Source organism: Lutjanus erythropterus, chromosome 3 (genome assembly GCF_056507025.1).
Source record: "Lutjanus erythropterus isolate fLutEry1 chromosome 3, fLutEry1.hap2, whole genome shotgun sequence".
Classification (NCBI taxonomy): Eukaryota; Metazoa; Chordata; class Actinopteri; order Lutjaniformes; family Lutjanidae; genus Lutjanus; species Lutjanus erythropterus.
In genome coordinates this window covers 37,406,520-37,421,256 of record NC_139319.1, presented here as the reverse complement: position 1 = coordinate 37,421,256, position 14,737 = coordinate 37,406,520, and the positions used below count along the sequence as shown (strand labels likewise).

At 39.5% G+C, this 14,737-nt stretch overlaps 1 protein-coding gene across 1 annotated transcript; it reads left to right on the top strand.

Moving 5' to 3' along the window:
* The first annotated feature begins 3,686 nt into the window (after positions 1–3,686).
* Positions 3,687–14,574, top strand: khsrp (KH-type splicing regulatory protein). The gene is made up of 18 exons (XM_084716050.1): positions 3,687–3,929; positions 6,417–6,519; positions 6,600–6,653; positions 6,740–6,776; positions 6,887–6,945; positions 7,052–7,123; positions 7,217–7,274; positions 8,327–8,474; positions 8,593–8,691; positions 8,801–8,908; positions 9,077–9,179; positions 9,299–9,423; positions 10,169–10,465; positions 10,555–10,658; positions 10,772–10,860; positions 10,997–11,203; positions 12,019–12,230; positions 13,284–14,574. Exons 1-18 carry the CDS (start codon positions 3,840–3,842, stop codon positions 13,290–13,292), a joined length of 1,974 nt encoding a protein of 657 aa, XP_084572176.1. The 5' UTR covers positions 3,687–3,839; the 3' UTR covers positions 13,293–14,574.
* The last annotated feature ends 163 nt before the right edge of the window (positions 14,575–14,737 follow it).

Sequence of the window (14,737 nt, the reverse complement as noted above, 5' to 3'; positions counted from 1 at the left end):
GAGCACAGAGCAAAAAGGGACGGGACTTCAGAGGGGTCCATTACAAATCCGTCTGCTGCTTCAGTGCTATGGACAATTCCATGGGTTTATCTATACACAGCACAGTTGGGCTACTGATTTTTCAGTGCCGTGGTCGGGGTCATAGATTCTAACTTGCACAGACCTTAGTCAGATAAAGGATCACTGGTCATTTTGCTAAGAAAGATGACATCCCTCCTCATCCCCACTCAAACTGTCTGCTGCTTATAAGTAAGTTCCTATGCAGAGAGGTGTTTGTGTTTTTTATGTTTGAGACACACTACAGGGTCCAGTGCCACATAGTATTTTCATTAACCGTATGTGCACAATGTGCAGGTTTAACACTATGGTGTTCATGCCAAGGTAAAGGTCGCATCGTGTTTAGTTAACACTAAAGAGTTAACTTTGTATCATGAAACAATAAGAAATGAGATTTAATGCCAATGAACATTTTTGATGTGTCAGTATTTATTACAGAATGTGCAAATAAATACATGCGTGGTGCTACTTTTGTTAAATAAATGCCATTGCGATTTTTTCTGAAGGACTGACATGTTGAGAGAAGGTAGATTTCTGTAGACATGACAGCCTAATGAAAATACTACACTAATAATTACCAACTTGTCTCTATCAAAGTATTACTGAACTGACTGAACTTTGCTCAAACCTGTCACCTTTAGGTGCCGTGCAACTGTAGTTAAAAATGTCATATTTAGAGTTACTGTCACACTGCTACTAATTACACATGTCCAATCGGTGTAGTTTCATTGAGGAGCTCTGGCTGTGTAGTATAATAATTGATAATTATGCAACCAAATGCAACTTTAATAGCAAAAGGCAGTATCATGTAGTTTGACCTCATGGTTTCCCAACAAATATGAGATTTTTTTGATAAAGCTTTATAACAAATATGTAAGTAATATTGCCCAAAAGGACACTTAGCTTATTTGTATGTTAGTCATGTTGACCTTGCTATTCATTACCTTATAGGAATAAATATGTATCATGGCAGCCATATTGATATGAAGTCATGGGGTAAACACATGTGTTTCCATTGATGCTAATTAAGGACCTCTTCCATTTAATGTGCACGACACTTGGGTTTTATTTAGTCTGTAAAAGTATGTTATATATTTATGCTGCTGTTTTATTTATCTCATTAGAGTATTTTTTGCTAAGTCTTCATTGACATGTATTTGTATCATTGTTTTTGTTTTTGTTTACCCTAAGCACACGCCATGACAAATTACAATCGATGTTTGACTTAAATGGTAAGAAATGACTCAGTCTTTAACATTTTCAGTGAACCCTGCAGCACCCTGACTGTGTTTGAACTGAACTTTATTGGTAACACTTGTGTTTACATTACTATTGGTAGACAAAATGGCCCTTGTGAGAATGGTCTGTTATTATTTAAAAAAAAAAAAATCAGTGACTCAGATAATGTGTGCAAATCTTATCCACTCTCTTAAGTGTGTTCTTATGGGAGGGAGATCTGATTTTTCCACCTCAGTTATTTAAAAAAACATACTTACATTTTTAAATAGTATATGCAATAAATTGCTTAAAGGTCAGATATGAAGGAGTTGACCCCTCCTCCCTGACTCAATGAATGAAGGAGGCCTATAGACTGAATGGAGTGAGGGCGTGCCGTCACGAGAGCAAAGCAGTGAATTAGAGAAATAAAACATTATTGTTTCACATTAGTTAGATTTTAACTTGTATCACATTTTATGGAAAGTTGTAATAACACAGGAAGGGTCACTTTGATTGACTTGAAGAGTGACCCCAGTTTGATCATTGTCTGACTATGAGGACTTCATGACTTGCAAACCTAAATAAAAAAAAGGGGTCAGAGGGGTTCCTTAAGACAAAATCCTATCAGTTAGGGGTCTATGGTCTAATGTGTACATATTGTTGGGGTCCTTGACATGAAAAAGTTTAGGAAATCCTGTTCTAATTCACAAATAAACACACCCACACTTAGAAGCGATTCCCAGTCTGCTCTGCCTGTGTGTGTATATTTGTGTGTATAACTCTTTCTGAAGCTCTCACAGACCGAGAGCAGAGGAAAAAGACAGACAGTGATGTAACCGTTGGTCTCTACAAACCACTGCTAAACAGATTGGAGGAGCAAGACATGAGAAAATAAGAAAATACAGGCAGAGGGCAGGGTCTCTGCAGATACAAACACCCCCACTCACTTCATAGGCATAGACAATAATTAGTGGAAGGAGCCACTGTGACATCACCCACTGGTTTAGTGGCTCTCATTTTGAATCCTCAAATTTTTCATTATGGTGGTTGCCATCTTGCAAACAAAGCCTGTACAGTACTGACAAGAGGGTGGAGGTGGTACTTGATTTTGGCTTGTTTGTTCAGTAGGAATTATGGCAGCCCACCTGGTTGTGATCTTTCTCATATATATTTCTGAAAATATTTCATGAAAATATTTAAAGCAAGAACTAGGCAATGTAGTAACAGGATTTTGATCCAAATTTGATCAGTGCTGCCGAGTTTATAACAGGAAACCAGAAACACAAGAGCAGATGATCTTTCCATGGATGTATTGAGGATCTGCCTTGTATTACAACCTGACAGTACACACTGTAGTAACAGAATCTCAATCAATAATTGATCAATACTGTCTTGTTTGACAGTTTCGTGAGCCCTGTGTGTTGCACTGTATAAATGGGACCATAATTTATTAAATGAACATAATGCTGTATAGAAGAAGACTTTAAACTAGCAATGGAGACCATAAAGCGTAGATGTATTATAATGAACAAAATAGTCAATGCAAAGTTGGTGCCCATTCAGTCCAATTAGAGTTGCTCACCTGGTGCACAAGCTAAAAATTTTTTCTAGCTTTCAGGTTTACTTCCTGCTTATACAACCCACTGACTATGCACAGCAGTGTTTCACTCTTTCCCCTGTCCATGAGTTCCTGCTCAGCCTATAGACATTACATTGTGGAGATGTCATAGATTTTTAAAATGTTTTTTTTTTTTTTGGCTTGAGGAAAGTTTTACAAGTATAAAAACTCCATGGATCAAAAAGTCATAATATTAAGTTCCATAACTGATCTTGTTTGCATTTTTAGGTGTCCTGTCAACAGATTTTACAGACATCTCTTTTACAATGGTGGTCTATGGGGGAAAATGCCTTGGGAAATTGTTGCTGCAACAACACTGGAACAAACTGATGTCATCATTAAGTGGTCTAGTTCCAAAACAAGTCTATGCCATAAGTCAATTAGGAAACAGTTCACTGAGGTCACAAATCAAGTGGTCATTTTCTCATAAACCCCTGCTGGTCATTAGAAAGACTGCAGGTTGTAGGTGCCTTTGCATAGGCCTCACTTTTCAGATCTGGAAGCTGTATCCACTTATTCTACTGTCTGTGGTCTTAAGCAATGAGATATTATGCTTATTTGAGTCTACACTGTAATTTTAGACAAATGCTGCGTAGCATGGCTTTAATAAAAAAAGGCAATTCTTGCTAAAGGATTCACAGGCTCGTCCTCGGTGAGCGGTGTGTGCCAGACCCCCTCCAGCCCAGGAGGTGGCAGTATTTCCTATTTAATAACCTGAGACACGAACGCAGAGAGGCACAAGGAAGAAGCAGAAGAAGAAGACCCGGTTGCTGAAGGTTCGTTGATTGGTTATTTTAAGCAGGGAAGTTTGCCGGCGTGGTTGGCAGGCTCACTCACATTGGTGTCCCCCCGCACGCTCTTGTTTAGCCTTCCCGCTTCTGCGCAGCTCGACCCGGCCAAAGCTACTCAGCCTGCCCCCTGTGTCTATTTGTCCCTTGTGAGCAGCATGTCTGATTACGGCTCTCTGCCGACTAACGGAGTCGGCGCTGGGATGAAAAAAGACGCCTTTGCTGATGCTGTACAACGAGCCAGACAGGTAACTGAAGAGCCCGGCTTGAGGGGGAGACAGCCGGCGAGCTAGTTAGTTAGCTGGTGGGAAACCTGCAGCTAGCTTAATCACCCGTGACGTTAGCTTTAGTTTACTAGCTAGCTAGCGGGCTAGCTATCAGCAGTGCCATTCATTTGTCTAACACGCCCGCCAGGGTGAGAGATCAGATGAAAATGTTTGCTGGGCGGATTGAGCAGTGGCAGAAATGTAGGTCACTCTTTTACTTAAAGATAAGGACTTGTCGCCACCGGGAAGCTTAGGGTAGTTAAGCTAGCTACTTCAGCTAACTTAGCTCGGATAGTTAGTGTAGTTCATTGACGGTGACCTGGTCTGAAGTTTCATCCTCCATGTATGAAACTCCATTTTAGAAAAAAAAAAAAAAAAAAAAAAGAATAATATACAGTCGTGGCATTATTGTCAAGTAAGGTGTCTTGTTATATTAACTTAGCGTTATATTGATAACTAGCATTTAATTAACAAAACTATGCTTGTAAGTTATTGAGTGACTACAACATCAGTTCTCAGTGGCTGTTTCCTTCACGGTCACAGGCGAGAGTGTGAACTGGGTGCAAAATCAACTTTTTTTTTTTTTGGTCCTTCAGCCAAATATCCAGTGAATGTTGATATTTTACCTGCTATTTAATAAATTACCCTTGGGCTTTTTTTTGCTGGTTAGTGAAGCAAATCTGACTACCAGCTTCTTCTGGTGCTAATGCAGGTCATCAGTGTTAGAACGGCATCTGATGTTTGCGTTATTGATTAAACCAGCCCTATTCGGTTATTTTTAAAAAGGGCAAAAATGTTGAAAAGGTGCCGAGGGCCTGGATATTTGCATTTGTTATATCTGATATGTAAAGTTAGGAATTCAACGAGTAAAACAACGCACTTCTTACATTTTGAGAAACTTTTGAGAAAATTTTGAGATTTAACTGTTTGAAATATAATTAATTTATCAAGCAGAACAATGAATCAATTGATTCTTTCAACTTGAATCAAGGGGCTGTGAAGATATAGTTTAGACTAGAGCCTGACCCATACTGGGTTTTGGAGGCTGATAAAGATATTAAGGATTTATACAGACTATGAAATGTATACATAAACACATTTTTTGCCTTAATCCCTCAAACGTGGTTAACAAACACTTGTTACAAAGATATGTAATGGAAACAGGATATTTTACAGATTAACAAAAAACTTTATTGTCTGAAATGTCCTCAGGACACTGAAACAGTAAACTTTCACTGGTATTTTTAATTATAAATAACTACAAATAAGATAACACAAATAGAACAAAATGTGTATATTTAACTCAAATTAAGAAAACTGATAAAATATTTACGTATATTTACATAAAATGCTAGCCATAAAAACAATCTGCATTATGTTCTGTTAAAAAAAAATATTCATATACATGCGTATCGAATAACAGATACAGTGTGCTGATACAGATATAGCTGTGATTGGGCTGATGGCCTGACATATTGGCACTATTTTTTTAATTTTGTGTAACTTAAAGGTGCACTCTAACTATTTAGTATTAGGGTTAGGGTACTAAAGTTGAGGCACTTGTGAGACACATTTAAAAATGAAAGATAAAAAATTGTTGCAGCAATCAGGAACTCAAAGTTCCAACCTCCTACTAGAAAAAGTGCAATGGAACACCAGGCAACATCGGAGTTCCTGCTTGTGAGTTTGGGGCAAATCCATTAACCCTGATGATCTTCTTCATGAAGTAGCAGTTGTTGGATGTCAACAATAGCAGCACCCATGGAAGCCTAAAATAATACATACTATGACATATTATAACCTGTTCTGCATATAAATTGATGTAAAAAATATGTCACCATTGTTAAAGGCCATAAAATGTAGCATCTGTTCCCTTGTGTGTTGTTTTTCTTCCTGTGTCATTTATATCAAGGAGGCTGCACTGCTGAGGGTTTAGTTGTGTGTAAATTTGCCAAAGAATCTCAATAGTTTGTCAGTTCAGCCATGTATTTTGTTTACCTTTGCTGTCTTGTGGAGGTCAGTAGTTGGAAATTTCAACGGGGAAATTCCGGCCTCTGATGTTGTGAAGGAACGTAGCATCAGTCCATAGTATGGGTCAAGCTCCAAAAAGACTAAATTTTACACTTCCCATAATGTAACGCATTCCATCTTTCATTAGATCCTCCCTGTCTGTTAATGCTCACATTATTTCAAACTCCACATGCCCAACAAAGGCTTTCTGTTCTAAATTTGTCGTCTGCTGGCCCAGATGATGTAATCAGTGTAGAGCTCTTTGTGAGTAAATCGATCTTCATGTGTCACTTAGATAATCTTTATTTATATAAATCACAATTATACAATAAAATATGGTTGGAAGGTCACTTAGTTCTGATAGGGTTGTTGATGTACTCTCACCAAAACTTGTATCTCTGAAAGTTCATCGTATTTAAGGGTGACTGCAGACACTTCATCCCGTGTATGTCTTTTTAGATTGCTGCTAAAATCGGTGGAGACAGTGTTCCCTCAGTGAGCAACAACGGAGGTGCTGAGAGCTACCCGTTTGCAGCACAGAAAAGATCACTGGAAGAAGCAGGTTAAACATCAGCTCAAACAGGCACTTTGTCTTCATTTGCTTGTCCACAGTGTTCAACTCGTGTTTTCTTTTATTTTCAGATGAACCCGATCCTAAGAAGGTAGCATCACAGAGCGAAATAGATTCTGCATTGTGTACGTTAAATACACACATTGATCCAATTACAAACCCGCTCAGCTCATTTGCCAGCTACTCACTGCTTTTTCTCCTCCTTTTGCAGCTATTGGAGCTCAGCTGGCTGCCCTGTCCCAACAAAGGTATAGTTATTTTTTAAGGTTTCTTTAACATCAACACTTTTGTTTCTTATGGCTATTATGAAGACAAGATCCTTTTTTTTATATTTCTTTTTTTTTTAACTTGTCTGCAGTATTAGACCCTCCACAATGACAGAGGAGTACAGAGTGCCTGATGGCATGGTTGGTCTCAGTGAGTACATGTGCATATGTTTCCTAAACCATTGACATTATGCCTGTGTTTCTGCATTACCTGTGTTCAAACTAATATCTAAATGTCTTTGCTCTTGTCCCTAAAGTCATCGGGCGAGGAGGCGAACAGATCAACAAAATACAGCAGGATTCTGGCTGCAAGGTGCAGATTGCACACGGTGAGCAATGTGCTATCCCCAGATTTGTAAATTCAAAATGTTGTAAATGAGTTGTCCAGTTGGACTGATACACATTTTCCTACTCATTTACAGACAGTGCCGGCCTTCCAGAAAGAAGTGTTTCTCTGACTGGGACACCAGATGCCGTACAGTAAGTTGGTGTTATTTCTCAATTTCCAATGTAATCGCTAGACTCAACTCTCAAAGACAAAGTTTGGTTTTGTTGGAATTTCGTACATGGACGTCTATACAACTATACAAAAGTTTATTAGTGTTATTTCTTCACCTTTGAGTAGAGATGCCTTAATCAGATAAATGGTTTTACAATGATTTCCTGTTTGCTTGTGCAGTTACAATGGTTTGTGCTGTCGGGCCTTTCAGAATTTGGTCTATAAGCAGCACTTCCTTTCAGACTTTGTACAAATGCCTGACATTGCAAAAGATAAATGCCATTTGTTGTCCTTCTTCTTATCTTAATAATTTCTACCCTACTCATTTCTACTTAAGCCTGAGAGGCACAAACATGTCTTAAACATGACATGGACAGCTTGACTTAAAAAAAAAAAAAAGAAGTAGTTAATTTCCAGTTTTAGCTTAAAGCAAGATGAATATGTCTGCTCTCTCAATGGAGTTGCTACTTGAGTTAATTGAGGCCAGAAATTCCTGAGTATGAATTAACTAAGAAAGCTGAGTTTTCTTGCTGCAAAAACTGTTGTTCTTCCTTCATCTAGTGATGCCACAGTTGTATAGTTAAGGAGTATATAGGAAGAACTACAGACTGTTTCAGCTTTGAGTTCTTGTCTCTGCCTCTGGGTAGCCAGGGGGCACTGCTAAATGAGTATGTCACCTACAGAGTAATAGTTGTAGGCTAGGTTTGTGACACACAGCTCAACTCGGCTTACTTCAATACAGCACACACTGAGGAATTTATTGCTTTGATTGACTACATTTACAATCAACACTGAGTGTCCACATGAAACATGGCAAAATTTCCCTGTAAATGCACAGGAAAAAGACCAAAGCAAGACATTGCCTGTTCAAAACTCTGGCATACTGTAAGTGTACTGTACCGTAGGTGCTTCTTGTACTGCCTGTAATAGGTCAGAATAGTGGGACCGAATAAGTAAATTGTTTATATCCCATGCTAGCCTTGTTTCCTTCAATGATTTCATCACCCTGCTTTCATTTGAATTTTGTTTCCAGGAGAGCAAAGGCACTTATCGATGAAATAGTGTCAAGGGGTCATGAATCGACCAATGGGCAAGCAGGTTCCATGCAGGAGATGATCATCCCTGCAGGCAAGGCCGGCCTCATTATAGGCAAAGGAGGAGAGACCATCAAACAGCTACAGGTGAGAATCACAGATTATATAACTTTGTGACCACTCTATTCAGTGTTTCTACTTTACAAATGTTAGCAAGAATTTGTTGTGTGCGTATTTAATGTAACATACTTCTGCAAAATCTCAGGAGCGGGCAGGAGTTAAAATGATTCTTATTCAAGACGGATCCCAGCCACCCAACATTGATAAACCCCTGCGCATCATTGGAGACCCCTACAAAGTGCAGGTACTTTCTAAACAAAGTGGAGATAATTTTGGTTAAGTGGGATAATTTAATTTTACCCTTCAAATCATCATGTCTTCTTTGTGCTGCTTTTTGTTTTGTTTTTTCTTAGCAAGCAAAAGAGATGGTCAATGAGATTCTACGAGAACGGGATCATGCAGGTTTTGGAGACCGGAACGAATATGGATCAAGAATGGGAGGAGGTGGCGGCGGCATCGATGTAAGCTATCTGTTTGTTTCAATACAAAAAGAAAAGTTACAACAGACCACTTCTCTTGATAATAGAATAATAATTTGCAAATGTATGATTGTTTGCTGTAATCTTAATTTAATAGATGAAATGAAGTCATTTTCAGCAGTTATCAGTAGCTGTTTTGTCGTTTTACAGATAGCTGTGCCCCGCCACTCTGTGGGCGTTGTAATTGGTCGAAGTGGGGAGATGATCAAGAAGATCCAGAGCGATGCTGGAGTGAAAATCCAGTTCAAACCAGGTGAACTCTGCAAACATTTTGTCAAAGATTGATCTGTGTATCTTCAAAATACATCCCTCCTTGCAGTTGATGGTCTTTTTGTTTATGACCCTGCTTGTCCTTTTATCATTTCATTACAGATGATGGTACAGGTCCTGATAAAATAGCCCATATTATGGGTCCACCAGACCAGTGTCAGCATGCTGCTTCAATCATCACTGACTTGTTACAGAGCATACGTGCCCGAGAGGAGGGTGGGCAGGGGGTAGGTACAGGGTGCAGAGGCAGACCTTTGATTTCTTGTAAAGATTCTGGAAACCCAAACCCACAACAGCATTTTAACCATGTAATGTAGGGTCTCATGTTCACTAAATTGTGCATGCTCATGCTTGGACATGTATCATGAAAATGGCACACTTAATTTCATGAGCCCAACTCTAAAACAGTAATGACAGTAATTTGATCTCAAGAACACAGGAGGTACTGATCTATCACAGCTTCGATCTACAGCAAATAACATTAGCTTGGATCCAAACTAACATGTTAAAACACCAGTCAAGCAATTATACAAACTAACCAATCAAGGAGGTGGCAGTTCAGCCAGTCCTGTGTTCTGCAATGTGAAATGAGTCCAAGGACTCTGGTGTCTTTGAAAAGAGCATAAATAGTGGCTTCAGTTTCCTGTCAGAAAATGCTGTCCAATGACAACATAAAGCTGTGAAAATATTCTAAATATAGCATACACTTGTTGTATATTTTAAAGTATGTTTTGCAGCTGACCCTGTCCACAGCAGTATGTGGGTTTGTGTTGTTACTCCTTGTAATAGTTACAACTGTTTGTTTTCACTCAGATTTTTGGGGATGAAATTAAAAACTAAACTTTCATATCATACAAGAATTTTACTATTTAAAGCCAAATTTCCATAGGATTTTAATTGTCAGTCCAGATTTCTGGAACAGGTCTTCACTGTCACACTTATTGTGGCTTATGTGTTGTGTTTCCTCCGCAGGGCCCCCCAGGACCTGGTTCAGGGATGCCGCCTGGTGGGCGAGGACGGGGTAGAGGCCAGGGGAGCTGGGGACCTCCGGGAGGAGAGATGACCTTCTCCATTCCTGCTCACAAATGCGGGCTCGTCATTGGCAGAGGAGGAGAGAATGTCAAATCTATCAACCAACAGACCGGTGCATTTGTGGAGATATCTCGTCAGCCCCCACCAAACGGTGACCCAAACTTCAAACTGTTCATAATCCGAGGCTCCCCGCAACAGATTGACCACGCAAAGCAGCTCATAGAAGAGAAGATTGAGGTATGTTTCAGAGCGGAGGAGCAGCACACAGTTCCTCTGAGTTTATTCATAGTTTAAATGGCTTCTTCCTGTTGTGTTTTTTTCCTCAGGCTCCGTTATGTCCGGTGGGGAGTGGTCCTGGAGGCCCAAGTGGTCCGATGGGTCCCTATAATCCTAACCCTTATAATGCAGGGCCTCCTGGTGGTGCTCCTCAGTAAGTACAATCACTAACAACACTTAAAAATAAGAATTTTGAATTTTCCTTCAGGGAACAGTGATATCAGTAAGTGGCTTTGTGTGTTTAAATACTCCTGTCCTTCTCTGCAGTGGAGCTGCGCCTGGTGGTCCCCAGTTCTGCCCTCAAGGATGGGGAAATACCTATCAGCAGTGGCAAACCCCAGGTCCACAGGACCCCAGTGAGTACCAGTACTTACCTCAAATGTTTTTTTTTGTTTTGTTTTTTTTATCCTATAAGGCACTTAAATTGTTTTCAGGTATGTTCATAAATTTAAAAATCTTAATTCATTCTGTTTTCCCCCCTCCTCTTATTAGGTAAGGCAGCAGCAGACCCGAACGCAGCATGGGCAGCCTACTATGCACAGTATTATGGCCAACAGCCAGGGGGTGCCATGGCAGCTCAGACTCCAGGAGCCGCAGCAGCAGCAGCACCAGGGGACCAGAGCCAAGCAGCACAGGCCTCTGGAGGCCAACCAGACTACACCAAAGCCTGGGAGGAGTACTACAAAAAGATGGGCATGAGTAAGTAGTGAGCTCTATTGAGACTCAGTTATATGTACTTGGGTAAACTGTGAACTTTAAACTTCAAGCTTCTGTCTGAGAGTATTGCTGCAGTTATTACTGTTAAAGGAAGAATCTAATATTTACTGTACTGAATTAGAAAATGACAATGATATGTCATCAGAGGTCACGCTAAGTTGAAATACTGGCTTCTATGACAATAATACTATAGCTAGCAAGTTCTCCTTTGAAATTTCCATTCCTGGACAGGACAACTATTTTAGTTTGCCCATTTCTTGTTTATTCACATTACATAGAGTTAAAATTGAAGGCGAATGTTTGCCAAATGAGTTGGTGTCTCTTTATGAGGTTTAAGTAATCTTCTAAAAGGGTTAGATGTTTATGAAGGTTAAATTGAGCATCATGTTAGTGGAGTCTGGCAGGCAGTGGCTGAACTCCAACTCCAGTGTGTGTTTTCAGAGCACTGTGCTTTTGTTTTAAGGATAACAGGCTTAACTTTACATTGACACACAACTGACAGAGGAATATACAGCTGATCGACTTGGAGTGTAGGACTTTTCGTTTGGCATTGTCAAGGTATAATGTTGCACATGTCTGGTGTTAGGTTCAGTCTACTTGCAGCCTGCAGGCAACCTGCCTGTGCTTTGAGTCTGTGCAGGAGGGGATGAGGGCAAAAACAACTCGCTCAGTACTCATTTTTGAGCACTCTAGTCTTACATATTTCACCTTAAATTAATCAGTCATACTCATGTCAGTAGTGTATCATGAAATGAAATCAGTACGTGACTGTATGTGCATCTGTGCTATTCTTTCAGCCCAGCCAGCTGGAGGGGCAGCAGCCGCTCCAGGTGCAGCAGCAGCAGCAGCAGCAGCAGCAGCAGCAGCAGCAGCAGCAGGAGGAGCTGCAGCTGGAGGCCAACAGGACTACAGTGCAGCCTGGGCTGAGTACTACAGACAGCAGGCTGCATACTATGGACAGGGAGGGCAGGCACCTGGACAGGCAGCTGCTCCACAGCAGGGACAACAGGTAGAACATTGATGACCACTGTCCAAAATTAACCTTGTAACAACATAAACAATTACCTGCCAAGAACATTTACTGGCAAAGATATTGAATATCCATTTTCATAGAAATGATTCCCACACCGCTTGCTCTGCCTTATTGAGTTAAGAATGAGATAGTATGATAGTTGATATAGAAAGCATATTAGATCTGCAAAGATTAATTGATTATTACATTAATCACCAACTATTTTTATAGACTGATAATCAGTTTGAGTATTTTTTTTTACTCCTCTGACAGTAAACTGAATATCTTTGGGTTGTGAGTAATACAAGACATTTGAGAGGGGAAAGTGTAGCTTAGAGAAGCATGTGGACAACAAACTAATGGATACTGCTTTGTGTACCAGCAGCTTAAAGGGATTGTTCAGATTTAGTTTTTTTGGGAGGTTGGTACGAGGTGCTTTATCTATAGTCAGTGTATTAGCCCAGTTTGGAGAAGCAGCAGGAGTATTGCTGTAGGAAGCTAAGTGTACTGTTGTGGACAGAGTCTGCAACAAGACCTGTTTTAGCCACTTAATAAAAATCAATATCAGTTTAAGTTTATGCTATATTTTTAAAACTTTACCTTTCCATCACACAGTCTTTTCCTACTAAAAACCACCATTATGTAAGCAAAATATGACTCTGTCCAAAGCAGCCAGTGTTTGTGGTATTATGACTTCTGTGTTTTTATAGGGTTGGTTTGAATTCACTGAAGATATAACTGTTCCCATAGTATAAATCTACAGTATCTAATGTAATATGTATTGTATTTCACAGTATTTTGCTGTGCTTGGGATGCTTTACTAGCCCAAATTGTCGGTATCTGACACTCTGGGAATGAGACTCGATGATCAACCATCTTAAAGAGCATGCAAAAATCAAAAGCATTCACATTTTGTTTTGAAGTGTGACAGGTCGTGGCGCTATTTGTCACCAGGCAGTTAATTTTACTATGGTTATATTTTCATATGCTTGAAAGAATTTTCATATTTCTTTCAAAGTTACATTTTGTTTCTGCGATGTGTCATTTCAGGCCCAGTAAACGGTTGACTCAGTCTGTTGGACGGCTGCAATGACCCTCTGGACTTACTTCTTTTTTCTATCAAGAGATTTCCTTTTTGGCTTTAATAACACAAGACCATGGTTTACTCATCCACCCAGACATTTTCTATTCCAAACTTCTTGTTTGTTTTTTAAAGTCAAAATTGAAGAAAGGGGAAAAGGGAACACATTTGCCCATGCATTGAACAAAGCACTAAATAACTACTTTTCAGTTTGCCCCAAATCTGTTTTCACCTCACTCACGCCTTGGTATACATCTTTTAAATGTGAAACAATAAGCATCTTTGCTTGCAAGCTAGCACAACAGCATCTCAACACTGACTGACATTTAAGTAGTTTTTTTCCCTGTCAATTTCCTGAGGGTAAAAACAGACTAGCAGTATTTTGAATATACTCAGAAATTATGTTTGTAAGAAAAAAATACAGAAATGTTGGTCTCTTTCTTTTCTTGTTCTTGGTACTTTTTTTAAACTTGATTTTTAAAAACATTCCCAGTGTTTAAGTTGCAGGTGTGTTTCTTCCTGCAATCATTATTTCTTAGTTTAATTTTATTCGTGGTAATTATTTTCCTTAAAGGGACCGTTCACCCCAAAATCAAAAATGCATATTTTACCTCTTACATGTAGTGCTAATGATGCATAGAGATGGTTTTGAAGAGAGTTGCAGATTTTTGGAGTTATTGGTTGTAGAAACGTCTGCCTTACAGTGACTATAATGGAACTAGACGTCACTCAGCTTGTGGTGCTCAGAGCACCAAAAAACGCATTTGAAAAACTCAACAGCATTGTCTCTTTCTAGAAATCATGACCCAGAGTTTGTGCTTTGAGCATCACACAACCCAAGTGGCTTTTAGCCTTTTTGTATTTGAGAGAAGTCTGACATCTCTATGGCTGACGTCTCCAAAACTCGGCAGCTCACACCAAAACGGCCCACATGGATGAATAGCACGACAGGGTGTAGGGAAAATGTGCATTTTTGCTTTTGGGGTGAACTATCCCTTTTAAGAGGGCTGTGTGTCTGTATACAGTGTATGCTACTGAACAGAAAAATGTGTGTACGTTTGCTGTAATATGGCACTAACTGTCCTACAGTTTGTAGGCTGGTTGTGTGAGCATGTATGTGTTTGTGTGCTTGACTGCCCTCTGTTTAATTTCCTTATTGCTGGAGATTTTTTTTGTTCTAATAGGTTACTGTATGCTGATTTTTTTAATATTATTTTTTACAGCTTGTTTTTAAATACTTAAATAAAAACATTCAAATGACCGATTTCTTCCTCCTTTCTTTACTTCCTCTTGTCACCAGCATTATGTTTGAGTTTGTTTACCTAATGAAAAATATTTGGCTGATCCTACATTTTATTTCTTATGCTGGAAGTGACACCGGTAGAACCAGACTTAATTGGAGCCTTCAGCAGTGTCTTCCCAC